This window comes from Argopecten irradians, chromosome 7, assembly GCF_041381155.1.
Source record: "Argopecten irradians isolate NY chromosome 7, Ai_NY, whole genome shotgun sequence".
Lineage (NCBI taxonomy): Eukaryota > Metazoa > Mollusca > Bivalvia > Pectinida > Pectinidae > Argopecten > Argopecten irradians.
In genome coordinates this window covers 9023090-9039122 of record NC_091140.1, presented here as the reverse complement: position 1 = coordinate 9039122, position 16033 = coordinate 9023090, and the positions used below count along the sequence as shown (strand labels likewise).

The window sequence follows — 16033 nt, the reverse complement described above, 5'->3', positions numbered from 1 at the left end:
AACAGAGGATTTGATACTGTGGCAACCTTTAATGCATTATTGTTGTTGAACAGAGGAGGAGGAGAAAATGTCGCCGTTACAGAAGGTGATAGCTCATACTAATGAAGAGAGAGAGCAAGCAGAGAACCGCAGGGCCATCCTGGAATCTCAGGCCACAGAGGACAAGGATGAGGATGGGGAGGAGGATAGCTTCAAACTGAACCTGGGACGTCCAGCCCAGGCCGAGGAATGTCTGTCAGACGATGAGGTGAGACAAAAGGCAAAAACATGGCCTGTTATAACTATAACCATGACTAAAGGCAAATACAAACTGGCAATCTGTAAGAATATTTTTCATATAGCTTATTCTAGATTTATGGAATATTCTCACTTACTTATAGTGTTCAGATCTCTAATTTTAACAGAAATGAATTTGTTGTTGAAAAATTGAAATATTTTGTTTTCTATGAACTTTTTATACAGCTGTTACACAAGTACATTAAATAAAATACCCACAAGTAAAAGAGATGGGTGTCAATGTGATCCCTACAGATAAATGAGATGGGTGTCAATGTGATCCCCACAGATAAATGAGATGGGTGTCAATGACATCCCCACAGATAAATGAGATGGGTGTCAATGACATCCCCACAGATAAAAGAGATGGGTGTCGATGTTATCCACACAGATAAAAGAGATGGGTGTCAATGTGATCCCCACAGGTAAAAGAGATGGGTGTCAATGTGATCCCCACAGGTAAAAGAGATGGGTGTCAATGAGATCCCCACAGGTAAAAGAGATGGGTGTCAATGTGATCCCCACAGATAAATGAGATGGGTGTCAATGACATCCCCACAGGTAAAAGAGATGGGTGTCAATGTGATCCCCACAGATAAAAGAGATGGGTGTCAATGTGATCCCCACAGGTAAAAGAGATGGGTGTCAATGAGATCCCCACAGATAAAAGAGATGGGTGTAAATGAGATCCCCACAGGTAAAAAGAGATGGGTGTCAATGAGATCCCCACAGGTAAAAGAGATGGGTGTCAATGAGATCCCCACAGGTAAAAGAGATGGGTGTCAATGTGATCCCCACAGGTAAAAGAGATGGGTGTCAATGTGATCCCCACAGGTAAAAGAGATGGGTGTCAATGTGATCCCCACAGGTAAAAGAGATGGGTGTCAATGTGATCCCCACAGGTAAAAGAGATGGGTGTCAATGAGATCCCCACAGGTAAAAGAGATGGGTGTCAATGTTATCCCCACAGGTAAAAGAGATGGGTGTCAATGTGATCCCCACTGGTAAAAGAGATGGGTGTCAATGCAATCTACATAGGTAAAAGAGATCATCACATGTAAAAGAGAAGGGTGTCAATGTTATCCCCACATGTAAAAGAGATGGGTGTCAGTTATTTGGCTACAAGTTTTCCTTTTCATGGAATAAAATTATGAATTCAATTCAACAGGAGAAAATGCTGAGGACAGAGGAGGAAAAATCTCTCACTGATCAAAGCAAAACTGTAGGTGAATCTGATCAGAGCTTGAAAATAGAGCCATGGCGATACGGGCCTGCACAGTACTGGTATGACTTCATGGGGGCTGACGAATTTGGACGTGACTTTGACTACGGCTTCAAACTCAAAACGGTTGGTTTAAAGATAAAATCTAAAACTTTTGAATAAGAGATTGTGTTTAAAGCTATAGACACCAACCACAAATGAAATGTTCTGCTATTTTATACGGCCAAGATGTCATAAACGGTAATAACACAATTGTAACATCAGAAACATTTTATATTATCAATAAGTTATTTATTATAATTATGACCTGATGACTAAACATGTTTAACATTTGACAAAAGTTTTGATTATGACCTGATGACTAAACATGTTTAACATTTGACAAAAGTTTTGATTCTGCAGCTGTATCATAAATCCATTCATATAAGATTTTTGATATATATTTGTAGCCCACCATCATCAGATGGTGGGCTATTCAAATTGTCTTTCGACCATGGTCTGTGGTCCTTCCTTCCTTCCTTCTGTCCGTTAACAATTCTTGTTATCGCTATTTCTCAGAAAGTATTAAAAGGATCATTCTCAAATTTCATATGTGGGTTCCCCTAAGGCCCTTTTTGTGCTAGTCTCATTCAACCAAACGCTTGTGCATATTGCATTTTGGGACCAAGCGGTCAACAAGATGGCCGCCAGGCAGCCATCGTTAAAGTTTGTTTTCACTATTTCTCAGAAAGTACTGAAGGGACTCTGAGTTAATTATCAACAGTGTGTTTATCTGATGTATGTTTATTGTGACAGGACTCAGAGTTAATTGTCAACAGTGTGTTTATCTGATGTTGTATGTTTATTGTGACAGGACACAGAGTTAATTATCAACAGTGTATTTATCTGATGTTGTATGTTTATTTTTACAGGACTCAGAGTTAATTATCAACAGTGTGTTTATTTGATGTTGTGTTTTTATTGTGACAGGACTCAGAGTTAATTATCAACAGTGTATTTATCTGATGTATGTTTATTGTGACAGGACTCAGAGTTAATTATCAACAGTGTGTTTATCAGATGTTGTATGTTTATTGTGAGAGGACTCAGAGTTAATTATCAACAGTGTATTTATCTGATGTTGTATGTTTATTGTGATAGGACTCAGAGTTAATTATCAACAGTGTGTTTATCAGATGTTGTATGTTTATTGTGAGAGGACTCAGAGTTAATTATCAACAGTGTATTTATCAGATGTTGTGTGTTTATTGTGACAGGACTCAGAGTTAATTATCAAAGTGTATTTATCTGATGTATGTTTATTGTGACAGGACTCAGAGTTAATTATCACCAGTGTATTTATCTGATGTTGTGTGTTTATTGTGACAGGACTCAGAGTTAATTATCAACAGTGTATTTATCTGATGTTGTATGTTTATTGTGACAGGACTCAGAGTTAATTATCAACAGTGTGTTTATCTGATGTTGTATGTTTATTGTGACAGGACTCAGAGTTAATTATCAACAGTGTATTTATCTGATGTTGTATGTTTATTGTGACAGGACTCAGAGTTAATTATCAACAGTGTGTTTATCTGATGTTGTATGTTTATTGTGACAGGACTCAGAGTTAATTATCAACAGTGTGTTTATCTGATGTTGTATGTTTATTGTGACAGGACTCAGAGTTAATTATCAACAGTGTATTTATCTGATGTTGTATGTTTATTGTGACAGGACTCAGAGTTAATTGTCAACAGTGTGTTTATCTGATGTTGTATGTTTATTTTGACAGGACTCAGAGTTAATTATCAACAGTGTATTTATCTGATGTTGTATGTTTATTGTGACAGGACTCAAGAGTTAATTATCAACAGTGTATTTATCTGATGTTGTATGTTTATTGTGACAGGACTCAGAGTTAATTGTCAACAGTGTGTTTATCTGATGTTGTATGTTTATTGTGACAGGACTCAGAGTTAATTGTCAACAGTGTGTTTATCTGATGTTGTATGTTTATTGTGACAGGACTCAGAGTTAATTATCAACAGTGTATTTATCTGATGTTGTATGTTTATTGTGACAGGACTCAGAGTTAATTATCAACAGTGTATTTATCTGATGTTGTATGTTTATTGTGACAGGACTCAGAGTTAATTGTCAATAGTGTGTTTATCTGATGTTGTATGTTTATTTTGACAGGACTCAGAGTTAATTATCAACAGTGTATTTATCTGATGTTGTATGTTTATTGTGACAGGACTCAGAGTTAATTATCAACAGTGTGTTTATCAGATGTTGTATGTTTATTGTGAGAGGACTCAGAGTTAATTATCAACAGTGTATTTATCTGATGTTGTATGTTTATTGTGACAGGACTCGGAGTTAATTATCAACAGTGTGTTTATCAGATGTTGTATGTTTATTGTGACAGGACTCAGAGTTAATTATCAACAGTGTATTTATCTGATGTTGTATGTTTATTGTGACAGGACTCAGAGTTAATTATCAACAGTGTATTTATCTGATGTTGTATGTTTATTGTGACAGGACTCAAGAGTTAATTATCAACAGTGTATTTATCTGATGTTGTATGTTTATTGTGCCAGGAGGACAGAGAAGATGAAGTTTGTCTTAATCCCAATCCTAAGAAAGTGGAGTTTTCTGATGAGGTTTTCCTGATGGTGACACAGCTACAGTGGGAGGACGATATAATCTGGAACGGGGAGGATGTGAAACATAAAGTGATAGCCTCCCTCAAACAGAAAGCTCCCTCCGCTGGCTGGATCCCGAGTACATCACATCGTACAGCCACACAGTTCACAACACAAGGTGAGACAGAGTTCACAACACAAGGTGAGACACAGTTCACAACACAAGGTGAGACAGTTCACACAACACAAGGTGAGACACAGTTTACTACACAAGGTGAGACAGTTCACAACACAAGGTGAGACAGTTTACAACACAAGGTGAGCATGACACAGTTCACAACACAAGGTGAGACACGACACAGTTCACAACACAAGGTGAGACACGACACAGTTCACAACAAAAGGTGAGACACAGTTCACAACACAAGGTGAAACACAGTTCACAACATAAGGTGAGACACGGTTCACAATATAAGGTGAGACACAGTTCACAACACAAGGTGAGATGCAGTTCACAACACAAGGTGAGATGTGACATAGCTCACAACACAAGGTGAAACACAGTTCACAACATAAGGTAAGACACAGTTCACAACACAAGGTGAAACACAGTTCACAACACAAGGTGAGACACAGTTCACAACACAAGGTGAGAAACAGTTCACAACACAAGATGAGAGGTGACACAGTTCACAACATATGATGAGACACAGTTCACAACATAAGATGAGACACAGTTCACAACACAAGTTGAGATGCAGTTCACAACACAAGGTGAGATGCAGTTCACAACACAAGGTGAGACACAGTTCACAACACAAGATGAGAGGTGACACAGTTCACAACACAATGTGAGACGCAGTTCACAACACAGGTAAGATGTGACACAGTTCACAACACAAAGTGAGATGTGACACAGTTCACAACACAAGGTAAGGTGTGCCACAGTTCACAACACGAGGTGAGACGGAGTTCACAACACAAGGTGAGACACAGTTCACAACACAAGGCGAGACACAGTTCACAACATAAGGTGAGACACTGTTCACAACACAAGGTGAGACACGGTTCAAAACTTAAGGTGAGACACGGTTCACAACACAAGGTGATACGACGCAACACAGTTCACAACTTGAGGTAAGATGTGACACAGTTCACAACTCAAGGTAAGATGTGACACAGTTCACAACACAAGTTTGAGATGTGACACATTTCACAACACTAGTTTGAGATGTGACACAGATCACAACTCAAGTTTGAGATGTGACACAGTTCACAACACTAGGTGAGACATGACACTGTTCTCAACACAAGGTGAGATATGACACAGTTCACAACACAAGGTAAGACACAGTTCACAACACAAGGTGAGACACAGTTCACAACACAAGGTAAGATGTAACACAGTTCACAACACAAGGTGAGATGTGACATAGCTCACAACACAAGGTGCGATATGACAGTTCACAACACAAATTTGAGATGTGACACAGTTCACAACACAAGGTAAGATGTGACACAGTTCACAACACAAGGTGAGATGTGACATAGTTCACAACGCAAGGTGAGATGTGACACAGTTCACAACACAAGTTTGAGATGTGACACAGTTCACAACACAAGTTTGAGATGTGACACAGTTCACAACACAAGGTGAGATGTGATGCAGTTCACAACACAAGGTGAGACATGACACAGTTCACAACGCAAGGTGAGGTGAGATACAGTTCACAACACAAGGTGAGACATGACACAGTTCACAACGCAAGGTGAGGTGAGATACAGTTCACAACACAAGGAGAGACATGACACAGTTCACAACACAAGGAGAGACATGACACAGTTCACAACACAAGGTGAGACACAGTTCACAACACAAGTTTGAGAAGTGACACAGTTCACAACACAAGGTACCTTAAGTTGTGACACAGTTCACAACACAAGGTGAGATATGACACAGTTCACAACACAAGTTTGAGATGTGACACAGTTCACAACACAAGGTGAGATGTGACACAGTTCACAACACAAGTTGAGACATGACACAGTTCACAACACAAGTTGAGACATGACACAGTTCACAACACAAGTTTGAGATGTGACACAGTTCACAACACAAGTTTGAGATGTGACACAGTTAACAACACAAGTAGAGATGTGACACTGTTCACAATACAACATTGTCTGGTTTGCTTGTTGTAGGTAAACCTAGCGACATCATCAGTGGTCTGACTCCCAAGGTGCCAATCCTAAACCCGGGCTATTCCAAGACTATACCAGGCATGTCTCCCATCATCAAGCAAGGTCAGTATGAACGCCTGTTCAAGGTCATGACCTATCAAGGTATTTTCTACATAAACAAGGTCACAAACAACTGAAGATCATTCATAAACTTATTACCAATTAATGGTCATTAAAATTTCAAGGTTCTTATTACCTCAAGGTTATTAATGTATTTCGAGATACAATAATGACATTGTAGAAGTATGATTTAGCGTCCATTGGTCCCACATTCCAGTGACAGTGATGTTATATTTTAATGTTATATTTGTGACATCACAATCATCAGATGGGACTAATAAACTGTAAATTTTACCAAACCTACAACATGTTGGTACCTCAAAATTTGCATATTAACATTTAATTATACAAGGCCAGTTATGTATTTTAAGTTTGATAATCTTGGGATCATTACAATTACAAGTTATTTGATACTATTATATAAAGGCTAATGCTAAAACAGGTTCATCAGTATAAACAAACTAGGCCATACTTTGATGATAAATAGTGAGAGATATTGTACACAGGAGAAGGTCCAGACTCCAAGGACAAGATCTACTCCATCTTCCCTATAGAGAACCAGGAACTGATCTACGGACGGTGGGAGGACAATATCATCTGGGACGCTGAGGTGAGCAGGATATCAGTAAATTAGTGATGTTGTCGTCCCTCTCCACAACATCTAAATTGATTTAATACAAACCCATTTCTTTTATTACTTACCAATACAAATGATTGCCTTGTAAACTAACCTTTGTGGCTGAAAAAAATCACGATTTCTGTCTCAAGATTAATTTTCATGAATTCAAAAATGGAATGGAAATCTCTATCGTTATAAGTGACGTTTATATGATTTACTTGGATTGTAAAATTTTTGAATGTAATTCACATGCAAAAGAAACTTAACATTATATTTCCTTCAATGATTGCAATTTGGTTTTGAAATATGAAAATTTGATATTGATTTTGTTAGAATCAAACAAACTTTCCCAAATTTTTTTTGATGTTAAAAAGTTTTTAACTTGTATTTACAGAACATGACGACAATTCCGAAGCCTCAAGTCTTGACTCTTGATCCTAACGATGAAAACATCATACTGGAGCTGCCAGAGGACAACGATCCAGACGCTAAATCAGTACCTGCTAAAAAAGAAAAGGTCGGTCTCATTAAACGATTAGGTCAAAAAAGAAAACGTCAGCTAAATACAGTTAATGACTTATTATCATATTTATTACATGGCACACTGAAAAACAGTGTATTCACTATTTCAGAAGGCTTTCAGTAAGACAAAAATGGATGAATTAGATACTGTAAGTTCTAGATGCAATCTGTCCTTAATATCTAAAGGCTGAATTTGTTATAACGTTTACTGTAAACAAGGAAATTTACATGAAATATGCTAATTACTCTAAGGACTTTTTAATGAGAGCATAAATACATTTGGTGTAGATATGAAATTATGTTGATGTTTTGTTGTGTTGTAGGAAATAAAGAAGTCAAAGCTGTTACTGAACAAGGCCGGTATTACCAAGGAGGAGGAGGAAGACGAGGAGAAGGTTAGTGACAAGGGAGGCAATCCTGTCTTCTTATTCTTATAATCACTTAAGTATCTGTACAGGGCATGTAGTGTTTACCAGGTCTGCTCCCATGCATTCTTTTCTAAGCCTGACTGGATTAGCCCTCTTCTACTTCTAGGATATATCTTCTGATCACTCAATTTGTAGCTCTTCTTCTTCTAGAAACTCTTTAATCTGTAAGTTGGAAAAACTTCTGAGAAGGTAGGGCTGAAACGATTACTAATTTTTGTATTCGATTATTCGGTCACATGTAATCGATTACTAATCGATTAATCGTTTGAATTGAAGGCAACTATATTGTTTCACTACCGACTACTGAGAACGTCCGCCATGTTTTGTTATCAACTAATAATAACACCTACCGTATGATATGACAGAGGACATGCCTTATATAATATAAGCCTACCAACAAATAAGAAAAGATTTATTGACAAAACAAACGTATTTTATCCCAAATAAGCTCTGAATTCCGTTCCTGTGTTGTCTTCCGTAACATCGTTTAAATCAAGTCTGCTAACCCGCTGTTTTGACGTGACCTTCACACGTACGACTAATCAACCAAATCTGGATCGCCACGGAGCGACAAGACCAAATTTTCGTCAATGAACTTTTTTATTTCGGTGATCAAAAAAATAAAATAAATCAACAACTCTTATATTCAATTAGAATATGAACAAAAACATTCTTTTTATATGATAAACACATGCAATAGTAAAATTTAAATATTCAAGATTACTGCTCCTTCCGCTCCCGAGTGTCCCGGCGGCGATTAGGCCTCCGTGACGTAACAACATGGAGTCGACCGCTAGTGAAAATTGGCGAACAGCGTGTTGCAAGCTTTCTCATGACATCCACTTTTTCATTGATTAATGACTTTAACTTCCACAGAGACGTAATTTAACAAGTATTTCTCACATCATATATGCTTTGTTGAGTTCAAAACATGTACATAAAGAGATGAAACTCCAGTCGGAATGGCTTACTCAGAAATCCATGATCTGTCAACGTGTTTAGTCAGCTTACAATGCACTGGCTATGCATGTTACGATTAACGATTAATAAAATCTTTAATCGAATATCAGCAATTAGCTTCATTAATCTAATCGCCTCCGATTATTCGACTAATCGTTTCAGCCCTATGAGAAGGTAATCTCTTAGATAAGTGCAAATTGAGTCCTTTAATTTCATGTGCAGACAGTAATTTTCTGTTTAATGTGTGACATTTGATATGGTTCTTACTCATCACGTTTGATTAACTGATATATTTTAAGTTGTAAAACACCAGAGGAAGAAGAAGACATTTTAATTAAAGATTCATTTTTTTATGGAAATTAGAACTAGCATAGGCCTAACTTGTTGTCTGATTCAGTTGTTGATAACAATATTCTTCTGTATAACTGAATGTAATTATAATCATATATATGTTTATTGACAAAAATTATTTTGAAATGAAATGTATTTGTTGGTGTACATTCAGGCAGGAGTGTTGTGTCTATATTGCAGAATGCACCCAACCTACAAGAGAAAGATCCATTCAATATTTCTAATGATGAATACTATAGTCCTAAAACTATGGAGAATGCCGTGAAGGGAAACCTTGGGGGAAGTCTCATACAGGTAACAGGATGACACTTTTAAAACGAAAAAAATATTGAAGAGTAACATTTTGCAAAATGTATTATCACACACGATTGTCAAATTTTACTAAGAAGATTTTGATGTAAATAACAAATTTGTCTTTTCTCAACATATGAAATATAATTGAAATTATTCAACATATTTCTGCCTTTCCTTCACAATGTCTGTTGTATTCCAGCATTCCACACCAAGCCTTGAGTTACGACAGCCATTCTTCCCTACATATATGGGTATAGGCAAGCTGCGAACCTTCCATAGAAATTCACTGAAGAGGTATTCACATGGTGTTCTGTCTCAGCCCGGACCACACCCTGTCTTACCGCTCCTTAAACAGATCAAGAGGAAGGCCAGGGTACGTGCACATAGTCCAAAATATTTAATTCTCCATCATGAAATGATCTGATTTAGGAGTTAAATCCATTTTCAACTTTTTTGCACCGTTTTATTGATCCAACTTTCATGTATGGAGGCATTGATGGACATTACAAGATATGATGTTGAGATAATTATGCATGGAGGCATTGATGGACATTACAAGATATGATGCTGAGATAATTATGTATGGAGGCATTGATGGACATTACAAGATATTATGTTGAGATAATTATGCATGGAGGCATTGATGGACATTACAAGATATGATGCTGAGATAATTATGTATGGAGGCATTGATGGACATTACAAGATATGATGTTGAGATAATTATGTATGGAGGCATTGATGGACATTACAAGATATGATGTTGAGATAATTATGCATGGAGCCATTGATGGACATTACAAGATATGAAAGATATGATGCTGAGATAATTATGTATGGAGGCATTGATGGACATTACAAGATATGATGCTGAGATAATTATGCATGGAGGCATTGATGGACATTACAAGATATGAAAGATATGATGCTGAGATAATTATGATTGTCCCATCTTTACTATACTGTAATTATTTGCAAAGAAATAATGACTCACTCTTTATTATAACTGTTGTAGTTGAGAGAACAAGAGAGACAAGCGTACGGGGGAGGTGAGATCTTTTTTATGAGGAACGCTCAGGACCTGACAGGAATGGACGGGGAACTGATCTTGGCTGAGTACTCAGAAGAGTATCCTCCCTTAGTCATGCAGATTGGCATGGCAACCAAAATAAAGAATTATTATAAAAGGGTAAGTAAATGTTCTATACTAACAGGGATGTTGTATAAATGACCTACTTTTGAATTTGTACATCCGTATTTCTCAGTAAATAAAATACATAATTAAATCTTGCTACATCAAAGTCAGGAGGTAGGTTTTTAAGTTAGACATCAATACTAATAACTTTAAGTTGAGTAGCTAGGGTTTGTAGTTGGGATAATAAATTTAAAGACTTAAAACTATGATTACATTGTATCTTCATTCTTGCAGAAATAGGAAGAGTTTAGGCTGCTCTTAATTTATTACTGCTGGTAAAAAGTTTTTTTGTTTGTTTTATCCAGAAACCTGGAAAGGATGCGAGTCCCCCACAGTATAAGTATGGTGAGCTGGCCTACGCACACACTTCTCCTTTCCTCGGGGCACTCAGTCCGGGACAGTGTATCCAGGCGTTTGAAAATAACATGTTCCGTGCATCTGTGTTTGAACATAAAGTTCCTGATACAGATTTTGTCATCATTAGAAAGCGAGACAAGTAAGGAAAATGTCATGTAGATTTGTGATTTGATTGACAGATTTTGTCATCATTAGAAAGCGAGACAAGTAAGGAAAATGTCATGTAGATTTGTAATTTGATTGACAGATTGTACTTGTATACTCTATATTGCTGTTTAAATGTTTGGTAAAAAAGTGTTTTCTTTAATACTTACATCTGGAGGTGTTTTGATGAAGCCATACACTTTTCTCCTATCTGAGTCGGGTTTTAATCTCGCAATGAAACAAACAGATCTAACATCAAAACGGTTGCCTATTAAGATTTGAAAGGCATTGTCCCAAGAAGCTGAAATCAATTGATAACCTTGTTGGCTATCGTATTCAGACAATATAATCATGATAGACTAATTTCACTCCGTTTAGGCAGTTAGCTTCTACTTCATACTTTATTTCATATAAAAAAACCCTACATGTTCCACAGTATCTCTTGCCTATCTAGCAGACGGTCTTATTGGCTTATTCTTGTCTTGGTGTATCACAATATGTATCTGTATATTGTAGCTACTACATCCGTGAAGTATCCACTGTGTACTGTATCTGTATATTGTAGCTACTACATCCGTGAAGTATCCACTGTGTACTGTGTGGGTCAGGAAGCCACACTGACTGAGGTGCCGGGCCCCAACTCTAAACGGGCCAACAACTTCATCAGGGACTTCCTACAGGTACTGTGATAATACTAACATTTAACTCATATAATAATAATATTATTGTGATACTTGACTACTTTGTATTACTGTTAATAATTCATATTGTCATTTATTTTGGAGGTATTCTAAACAAGAAATTATTTTTCTATCAAATCATTACTTCATAAAATGATATGTGGAAGGAAGCCACAAATTATGTTGTCCATAGAAATGATTCATCCTTATCTCTGATTTATCTGTTAAAGGTCTTTATCTATCGACTGTTTTGGAAGAGCAAGGATTCACCTAAGAGAATTAAGATGGACGATATCAAACATGCATTTCCATCTCATTCTGAGAGCAGCATCAGAAAACGGCTTAAATTATGTGCAGACTTCAAACGTACAGGTAATAATTTGTAATATCAATTGATACTTTGTGTCATCGGTCAGGTTTCAATCTTATTGAAGTGGGTAAAAATTTTATTCTTTATTTAATAAAACATATGAAGAAATGTTTTGGGTATACATGTATTTTCATATACAATGATCAAACATTGTACCAATTATCCAGAATAAAGATAAAAGATGTATATTTTAACCGTAGTCCGTGCAGATAAACCTATGATATTGAGCGGTCGAAAATCGTCTTGTAAACATACCTGCCATCTTCAAACAGTCTTCATTGCATAACTGACAATTACCGAAAATGTAAATGATTACAAAAAAAACTGAAAAAGTTTCGTATAGTGTGCCTGTAATAGCTTGATGACATGTTGATCGTATAAGACCATTAATTTTGATGTTTCAGTGGAACCAGATGAAAATGGTAGTTTGATGTTACTGTTTAAATGTTCCATTCTAGTGCTAACATTTTGTTTTTCAGTTCCGTCCTTTGACCTCTGTTGTTGCTGTCTAAACACTGTATTCAGTTTTAATGTTCTTTTGTTACGGTTTTTCTACGGGTTTTGATGACTTAGAAACTATCTAAAAAATATTTTTCATGTAAATAAGTTTTCGATTGTAATCGGTTTCAGTTTTACAACAGCTTTATGCTTAGGTCCATGGACTGTTTTCTAAAAATCAAAGAAAATAATCTGAATGGCAACTCACTGAAATTCACAGAACATTTACGATAGTTAGTGTTACGAAAACTAGCATTTGGCGAAGTCACACAGGTAGTGAAACCAATAACAAAGTCATATACAAATCGTAATTCACAAAAACCTATATTTTAAATCAAGCTTTATCCATTGACTAGAAACTATCGATGATGAAAACATCTTCTGTAACTGTAAAATTTCATCTAATTTATGCAAATGGTATTATCTCTTGATAATAAATGAAATTCAGATACCTCTTAGAAACTGTAGTGAAATTCCAAATTCCTACTGTCAGTTTAAGTTTAGGATCAGATCATCTGTTGTTTGTATTGAGCTACTACTGTCATGTGTAACAGGAATGGACTCTAACTGGTGGGTCCTGAAGCCCGACTTCCGTCTGCCCACCGAGGACGAGATGAGGGCCATGGTATCCCCGGAGCAGTGTTGTGCCTACTACAGTATGTTGGCAGCCGAACAGCGACTCAAGGTGAGCTGTTATACAGGGCTCCACAAACATTTGTACAGATCTACTACATGGTATAATACTTTTAATGTCCTGATCTGTAACAGTGACTCATGTCTAATTGCTTCCAACCCAGGACTGAAAATTTAACTTTGAAGTGTACTTGAAACAGTTCCAATAGGTCCCTAGTTTTTTTCTCGAGGAACTCCATCTTTCTTTCACCAGTAGTACACTTTGTCATCTATAACAGGGTATAAAGCATGAGCTATTATACATGGAATGGAAGATTATATAAAGTGTTTGTGTTGTCTGGCTGTATATGGCTAGTGAGAAGTTGATTGTTGATTTACTCTTTGATTACAGTTTATGTATCTATTTACAGATTATGCCTTGATTCATATACTCCATACGTTGTCAATGAATCAACGTCAAGCTTAGCTATTTTAAAAGTCTATGGTTTGATAAATACTTTTATGGTTTTGTGTAGGATGCTGGGTACGAAGAGAGGTCATTGTTTGATAAATACTTTTATGGTTTTGTGTAGGATGCTGGGTACGGAGAGAGGTCATTGTTTGCCCCAGAGGATGACAATGAGGAGGAGACACAAATGAAGATTGAAGATGAGGTTTGTATAATTGAAATAAGATCTGTGATGAGGTTTGTATAATTGAAATAAGATCTATGATGAGGTTTTGTATAAGTGAAATAAGATCTATGATTAGGTTTGTATAATTGAAATAAGATCTGTGATGAGGTTTGTATAATTGAAATAAGATCTATGATGAGGTTTGTATAATTGAAATAAGATCAATGATGATATTTGTTAAGATATGATGGTGAAATTATATGAATTAAAAACTAGAAATTCTGTGATGTATTTGTCTGTTTTCTAAAACATATTGTTGGTTAAAATCAAAACAAAAGGTAGAAGCTAGACTATAAAAGAACAGTTATGATAAACAAAGCAGAAGTTTTCATTTCTCGATCTCTATTTTACCAGGTAAATAAGATGGCCTAAGACCCTTAACAGTAGATAAATAGTTTAAAAAGCGGGTTACATAGTGCTTAACGAAGCCTATAGATTTATGTCTGTCTATTTGTTCCCAGGTAAAGACAGCTCCTTGGAATACGACCAGGGCGTACATCGCGTCCCTTAAGGGTAAATGTCTCCTGGACCTGACGGGTGTGGCTGACCCTACAGGGTGTGGGGAGGGATTCTCCTACGTTAAGGTACCTAACAAACCACAGCCTAAGGAGGAAGGGCAGCAACAGACGCCACAGAAAAAAACAGTGACAGGAACTGACGCTGATCTCCGTAAACTCTCACTCAAGGACGCTAAACAGCTACTTAGGAAGTTTGGACTGCCAGATTCTGAGGTAATGTTTGGAGATACTTCGAGATCAAGTACAGTTTGTTATACGCACACATAATGTTATACTGAAAATTGCATTGTGTATGTTATACACACATACATTATGTTGTACTGAAAATTGCATTGTGTACATATTATACACACATACATTATGTTGTACTGAAAATTGCATTGTGTACATATTATACACACATACATTATGTTGTACTGAAAATTGCATTGTGTAAAGATCTTAATGTACTATTCAAATTATTGTTATACAGGCCAATCACGAATATATTTCTACTCACAAAAAACTTTGAAAATCTCCAAACCATGAAATCGAATGATTATACAGTAAGGAAAATTCAGAACAAAGTGTAAATTACATGTATTTGTAGAGCTACAATGTTCAGTAGCTTTAAGTGCAATGAATCTAATTGTTTTCAGATGTGTTTGTAACTCTGATTCATATACTCTGTTCATATGGAAAATATCGATGTTACAGATTCGTAAATTGTCGAGATGGGAGGTGATAGATGTTGTGAGAACCATGTCAACAGAGCAGGCCAAAGCAGGACAGGATGGTCAAGGTGAGTGGCTCATTGTGTAGAAAAAAAAAGATTTCCAAGTCTACTGCTTGTGACAATTTTTCAGCTGCTTTTCATGAAATTCTGTAAACCTAATCATATTGGGATAACCAACAGCATATTGTTTTTATGCTTCCTGAAGTTCATGCATCATTTTACATTTAACATTTACTGGTAGTTACCATAGTCTAACAAAAGAGAAACCATTGTTGAGGCATAGCTGACAAAAGTACAGACAGAACATGTCACCAAATTAGGTCCAAAGAGAGTTCAGTAGTTCTCTACACTCTAGTCAACACCCAAATTAGGCCAAAGTTTTAATGGTAATGGTCAAGGCATCAGGTTAGAGTATAATAGAGAAAACAAGTCAAAATAACATTTTATTATGTCCCCCAAACGAAGTGGGGGGACATATTGTTTTTGCTCCGTTTCTTATTATTATTATTATTATTATTATTATTTTTATTCTTATTTCTTCTGGTTTCTTCCGCCGCGCGGGTTTCCGCAGCTTTTCTCAGAAACTACTGGGCCGATTATCACGAAACTTCACATACATATTCATTAGGGTATGGGATTGTGC

At 36.5% G+C, this 16033-nt stretch overlaps 1 protein-coding gene across 1 annotated transcript in view; it reads left to right on the top strand.

Moving 5' to 3' along the window:
* LOC138326868 (transcription initiation factor TFIID subunit 1-like) overlaps window positions 1-16033 on the top strand; it is a 42778-nt gene that overhangs the window by 8794 nt on the left and 17951 nt on the right. Inside the window, exons 7-23 of the mRNA XM_069272855.1 lie at window positions 54-247; window positions 1445-1624; window positions 4087-4309; window positions 6334-6435; window positions 6939-7042; window positions 7446-7568; window positions 7897-7968; window positions 9493-9606; window positions 9806-9979; window positions 10622-10795; window positions 11107-11297; window positions 11868-11982; window positions 12213-12354; window positions 13405-13535; window positions 14056-14136; window positions 14619-14888; window positions 15372-15472. Of these exons, the coding sequence (XP_069128956.1) occupies window positions 54-247; window positions 1445-1624; window positions 4087-4309; window positions 6334-6435; window positions 6939-7042; window positions 7446-7568; window positions 7897-7968; window positions 9493-9606; window positions 9806-9979; window positions 10622-10795; window positions 11107-11297; window positions 11868-11982; window positions 12213-12354; window positions 13405-13535; window positions 14056-14136; window positions 14619-14888; window positions 15372-15472 (2491 nt within the window). The remainder of the gene's footprint in view (window positions 1-53; window positions 248-1444; window positions 1625-4086; window positions 4310-6333; window positions 6436-6938; window positions 7043-7445; window positions 7569-7896; window positions 7969-9492; window positions 9607-9805; window positions 9980-10621; window positions 10796-11106; window positions 11298-11867; window positions 11983-12212; window positions 12355-13404; window positions 13536-14055; window positions 14137-14618; window positions 14889-15371; window positions 15473-16033) is intronic.